Source organism: Ascidiella aspersa, chromosome 7 (assembly GCF_963924565.1).
Source record: "Ascidiella aspersa chromosome 7, kaAscAspe10.2, whole genome shotgun sequence".
Classification (NCBI taxonomy): Eukaryota; Metazoa; Chordata; class Ascidiacea; order Phlebobranchia; family Ascidiidae; genus Ascidiella; species Ascidiella aspersa.
In genome coordinates this window covers 17682590-17688714 of record NC_139453.1, presented here as the reverse complement: position 1 = coordinate 17688714, position 6125 = coordinate 17682590, and the positions used below count along the sequence as shown (strand labels likewise).

Here is a 6125-nt window from a genome sequence, read left to right as displayed (position 1 = left end):
GAAACGGCATCAAAATTCGTTAAGAAATGACAAAGTTACCGTTTTGGCCAAAATCGCATTTTAGCGAAAAAACTCGATTTTCGGTTTAGCGTCAAATCTTTGTTTAAGCGAAATCGACGATTTCCTACGGTAGAAGTGCTCAGATGTTCAACGTGAGTCCTATAGCCGAAACGGCATCAAAATTAGTAAATAAATGACAAAGTTACCGTTTTGGCCAAAATTTTTTTTTAGCGAAAATACTCGATTTTCGGTTAAGCGTCAAATCTTTATTTGAGCGAAATCGACGATTTCCTACGGTAGAAGTTCTCAGATGTTGCACGTGAGTCTATAGCCGAAACGGCATCAAAATTAGTAAAGAAATGACAAAGTTACCGTTTTGGCCAAAATCGCATTTGTTTTGGGGTTCTGAAAATATGGTAGCCTTAACGTGTAAGAAACTGAAACCCTGGCAACTATCCCTTTCGCATCTAAGACATAAAAGGCGGATAGTTTTCAGCCCATATCTGTATTTGGACCTTTAGGTAAACTCCCGGCGAAGATAAATTAAAAATATTTATTAAAAGTTCAGAAAAGATAACTAAAAATATGAGATAGGATTGATAACAATTGACCCACCTAAACCCTAACGCTAACCCGAATCCTAACCCAAATAATGTACGTTATTTTAATAATTCTTTAAATTTCTGGGGAAAAAGGCCCAAACTCGGATGGTCATAAGATGGTTTCTCGTCCATTGTATTTAAGATTATTACGTCACAAATTGAGGTATTGGGGCCTGAAGCGTTATAATTATTAAATTATCGCACATTATTTGGGTTAGGGCGCTGGTTAGCGTTTGGGTTTGGTTGGGTCAAGTATTGTTAAACTTAATCTTCTTATGCACATTTGTTAATGTAAATTAGTGCATTGTCCAAGACCTCAAAGTCTAAAAGTCGGACTTTTTGATCCTTTGAATGCACTGATTGTCGTAGACCTTTTTGCTTAGAACTGCACTGATTTCTGACGGATGGGGTGATACAGAAGTCCATATTCGCTTGCTTAGTTAAACTCGCGAAGCGACGAAGCCACTTGGTCCATGCTGCGTGTTTTATTGTCACTTGAGAAATAAGCCGCGTGTGCGACTTGCCTTTTGGAAAGAGGCTTCTCTTCGTATAATAACTTATTGCTCTTACAACACAACATATTTTGACGCCGCATATTTAAATGCGAAATCTAGAGGCAGTGCACACCACTTAAAGGGAGCTGCAGAGTGCCACTTGGATCCCTTAGAAGGGATTTTTTTAATTTAGGGAGTAAATTTGGTCCAGTGGGGAAAAATGGCTGAAAAAGAAGTTTTTGATAGGTTATGGGCAATAAAAAGCTTACTTACCCTCAATGATTTGTACTGTAAACAGTTAATTAGGACCATAAATATAAGTCTATTGTTTCTTCACAGTTACAGCCAAAAGAAATATACATTGATGCAGGAATTTTTAAATAGGTCGAAAATCATTACCTACGTTATAAGTTGAAACAACTTAACTTTATTGAAACGGTTAGCACATCTAAATTTTGTAACAAGTCTTGGCTTTTGCCACAGATGAGTCTACTGTAGTTTTACATATATATTTTTAAATTGTCCACTCGTTTCCTGTAGGTTTTTCATATTTTCTGTGAGCAGGGTACACCAAAGTCATTATAAATAAAGGAGGTGGAATACTTTTTTTCGCGTAGAAATGCTGTATTAAAAAATAATATATATAAAAAATAAAGCAGCAAATTATAGAAAATGTCAAAGACTATAGAAAATCCAAATCACCCAAACCTTATCAACAATAGGTGTTTCATACCCTAAATGGCGCTATGAAATGATTTACCATCAATAAAAATACCAGTTTCCATCCTTTATTATAAAACATTCGGTTAGTATTGATAAAGTTTTATTTTGTGAACTTCTTTATCTTGGCATTCACGGGCTTGATTGAAGTAGTAAAATGTTCCATCTCTTCGTCTGAGTTTTTTTACATAACTTGGATGCTTCGGCCATCTTTCTGCTTCAACTTGTGTGATTCTTTTATATTCAACTTCATCTCGGTACCCAGCAGCTTGAAAACGAAAAGCATTTTCAACATCGTCATTCCACCGTTTTGCTCTCATCATAGATTTGGGTTTTGGCTCATCAATAATACACTCAACCATTGCTGAGGTCATAATAATGTCCTATTTTAGACTATTTTTGGACTAAAAATGGAATAAAAAAGTTCTAATTATTAATTATGGCATGATACTGTATATTTCAATAAGGGGACATGGCCACCATTCTTCACTAAATCAAAACTAATCATATTGCAATTGCATTTCAAAGTACATATTGTCGCGTCGCCTATAGATTTCTTTTACATTCTAAAAAAATCAGTATAGCTTCGCTTTTATTAAAACAACTTACAGTGCAGTAAAACACGCATCGCAAGAAAGGCATCATATCGTTGTGTCTAGTTCGCAGTGAACTAACATAGCGGGAAAAGTGAATGCTTTAGGGATTGACTGGTTACTTAAGGACCTCATTAGGCAGTATGTATATGAGAAAAGGAAATATGCTAGTGAGTTTATTAATAGACTTTATAAGTACACATGCAAAACAAACACATTATAATAACTAATAGAAATGCTGATGCTCAATCGCTACAATACTTTTGGAACATTTGCCAAGTTCGGAAGAATTATGAAAGTTACAAAAAAATAATATGATAGCTAAAAAGTGAGCTTTCTGCAACCACATCACCTTGATAATCCAGTAATCATCTATTTTTATTTATTTTAAACCAGGGAGTCAAACTGAACCCAAACCAGAAATATGTTAACTGATTTTGGGCCAGTTTTGGCTCAACCTATTTTTGCAAAATTTTCAGGAGCTAGACCGGAGCTAAACCGAATATTTTGAAAGAACCTGATCCGAACTTGACCCTGTCAAAAAAGCAGTTCATTTGAGCATGATGTCACAACTTGTATGAGTTTAGCAATGCCATTTTTTAAATTTATTTAAAAAAATTGATTAAATTAACTTTTGTTTTTTATTTTTTTAAGCTGCTTGTTTTTTATATGTCACAAACTTAGATCAACTACACATTACAATTCAAGTATACATTTTTAGGTTTAACGTAAATATTTCATCTGAAAATGAACTTCCAAAATATCCTTGAACTCAAACCTGGCCAAGAAAGGCAAATTGTTTGACGCCCTGTTTTAACTGCCTGGTTTTATTTCGCCTAGCCTAACTAGCAACAGACTTGACATGCGTTAAAAGAAATGCATTTGTCATGGCTTAAACTACCATATCTACAATAACTTAAATGCTTTCTAACAACTCAAGTCTGTCACTCGAATACGATTTGTCAATGGTAACACTTGTACATTATTGTGAATAAGAGAAATATGACTAACAACCAAGATTAATTAAACCAACCAATTAAACTTAAAGTTGTTAGAAAGCATTTAAGTTATTGTAGATATGGTAGTTTAAATGAATCCATGACAAATGCATTTCTTTTAACGCATGTCAAGTGTGTTGCTAGTTAGGCTAGGCGAAATAAAACCAGGCAGTTAAAACAGGGCGTCAAAAAAAAAATGAACTTCTAAAATATCCTTGAACTCAAACCTGGCCAAGAAAGGCAAATTGTTTGACGCCCTGTTTTAACTGCCTGGTTTTATTTCGCCTAGCCTAACTAGCAACAGACTTGACATGCGTTAAAAGAAATGCATTTGTCATGGATTCATTTAAACTACCATATCTACAATAACTTAAAATGTTTTCTAACAACTAGTTAGGCTAGGCGAAATAAAACCAGCAGAGGCAGTAAAGTGTTAATGCAAAGCGAGTGAAAGTGTAATAAAATTACTTTGAGGGAACGCGATAACATTTTAAGTTAATCTAGCTCAGTGTTTACTAAGTGTTTCAAGTCAAGGCGCACCTGGCGAGCGAAACGAGTGCGATAGTTTTCGGTAAGCCGGTATTTCTTTTAATTACTTTTTTTCCACGGCGCAACGGTAAAGAATCGCTGATCTAGTTGAAAAGGCAGCATCAAAACGTAAACAAACTGGACGTAAAGGGAACATTCGCGCAAAGCGCGAAAATTTTTCCCTATTACGTAGTTAAAATAGTCAAAAAGTATGTGAAATAGACTCGTGGCTAGTTTGACAAAGAGGCGGCGGGCCGATCCGGTCCGCGGGCCGTAGGTTGCCGACCCCTGTTTTAAACTGTTGGGCACAATACTGTACGATAAAGTCCAGAGTAAAGCTTATCTCTATGTTACGTCACAAAGCTACAAATTACGTAGCTGGCGAAGTTCTAAATTTGATCTTCAACATCTTGCATTTACAATTGAGATACAAAATTGTAATATATTTGGCGGACCGGCAGTTGAGAACCACTGATATATAGGGTTACCCAGTATGGCATGATGCTGGGTCGGCCGAAGAATCAACCAGAAAATGGAATAAATTTGGTTTCGAAAAATATATTCATTTAAAAAATATATCTACATTTTTAATTTTTTTTCTTTAATTTTGTTTGTGGAATTAACGTTTCACAAAAAAACTTGTTGTTTTTACACCTATCCAATATCCAACATAATATACTTTGTTAGGCCTGAATAGGAAGGAACACTCCGCACTACAGTTGATGGGAATTGGTTTTGTGCCATTCTAAAAAAAGAAATAAGCACATTGTTTAGTGGTGAAAAAGGCAGTGCTAGACCGATAGTTTATTATTTTAAATCTATCCCAATTTCGATTATAGAATTGTTGTGCGTTTGTAGTTTTACCTTGACTGGCAGCGCTCAAGTACTCCTATATTGACCTAAAAAAGCAATCATAGTTCTAATTCCGGTTAAATAGACAGGTATATACCATTTGCACACGCAGAACCATGAGGTACTGGGCCATGCTTCTCCACTCCAACTATATTTATTATCTGTTTTTGCCAAAAAAATGTTTTTTGTTGTTGTTTTTTTAAGTTTCCGTCTCTGTGTTGCACAGATCTAATTAGCACAAAAGCCTGGTACATACTACAGCATGTTGCGCTGTGTGACTCCTTACCTTGGCAAACAATGTTAACTAAATTGAACTATCGAGGACTTTATTTGGGACAATATGCAAATCTATGTTATAATATGTCATTTAAAAATGTCTGCCAAATGATTTAACCCAATAAATGCTATTTTTTGTACTTGTTGCACCTTTAAATTGGTTTTGAAATGCATGTTTGAACAAAAGTTTGCCTAAAAACAGCTTATCTATGAAAACACTGAGTAAGAAAAGCAGACATTAGCACCCATGGCTGGAATTAGCATCCCCCCTATGTAATGCTTAATGTCACAAATCTTGAGCCTATGCACAACTCTTGCCTCACTATTTTCCTTGTTTTGCCTTGTTTATACATTCATTAGGTGAACACAGCATTTAACTTTTAGAGGCAATTCTGTCAACCTGGAGTTACCACACTGTGCTTATTTCTGAGATTTGTGCTTGTTTTTTAGTGGAATGTCAAGATACTAATATGCTTATATATTTGTGCGCATGAATTTTGGTCTTAATAGATGGTAACCTGGTTATATGGCAGATGAAATCAAAGTAGTTCACAGGAGTTTCTATTTTATGCAACTTTTTATTCAGTGAAGTGCCATTTTTCCAGATTTACAATCAAAATGTTTACGAACATGCGAGGTTGTTGGAATACCAAAGGTAAGCAAGCAGCTTTAATATCTCCAGAAGTAAAAAATACATATTGTTTCAAGATTTTCACACTTTACTGAAAGTATACTAACTTAACCAGCATTCACTTACATCAAAAAATAACTATGAATACTAATATTTAGTAAGAAACTGATAATCAACCTAAAAATCAAGCAATCAAGGTTGACTCAAAAGAGCAATGACTTGGCTGCCAGTTTTTGGAGTGGGGTATTAATATTTATTCCAAAATTCATAAACATTAAAAAAGTGCTTAATGGAATAGTTGCCTGATGCTATGTGGTGCTGATTTATGCCAAATTGATGCAAGCATTTAACCAACGTTTGCGGTCAACACACAACTATGAAAACAGCTTTCAGCATAATAATTTCCCCATTAGTTTGAATGATAATAATTT

General features: G+C 34.9%; 1 protein-coding gene across 1 annotated transcript; it reads right to left on the bottom strand.

The window, feature by feature from the left end:
• Positions 1 to 1689: 1689 nt before the first annotated feature.
• On the bottom strand, positions 1690 to 2216 carry LOC146138106 (meiosis expressed gene 1 protein homolog). Its single transcript, XM_083394033.1, has one exon. The coding sequence runs from the start codon at positions 2188 to 2190 to the stop codon at positions 1903 to 1905; it is 288 nt and encodes a 95-aa protein (XP_083250159.1). The 5' UTR covers positions 2191 to 2216; the 3' UTR covers positions 1690 to 1902.
• Between the last annotated feature and the right edge of the window lie 3909 nt (positions 2217 to 6125).

Coding starts and splice junctions, on each gene's coding strand:
- LOC146138106 (XM_083394033.1), bottom strand. CDS start 2,190: ATGACCTCAGCAATGGTTGAGTGTATTATTGATGAGCCAAAACCCAAA.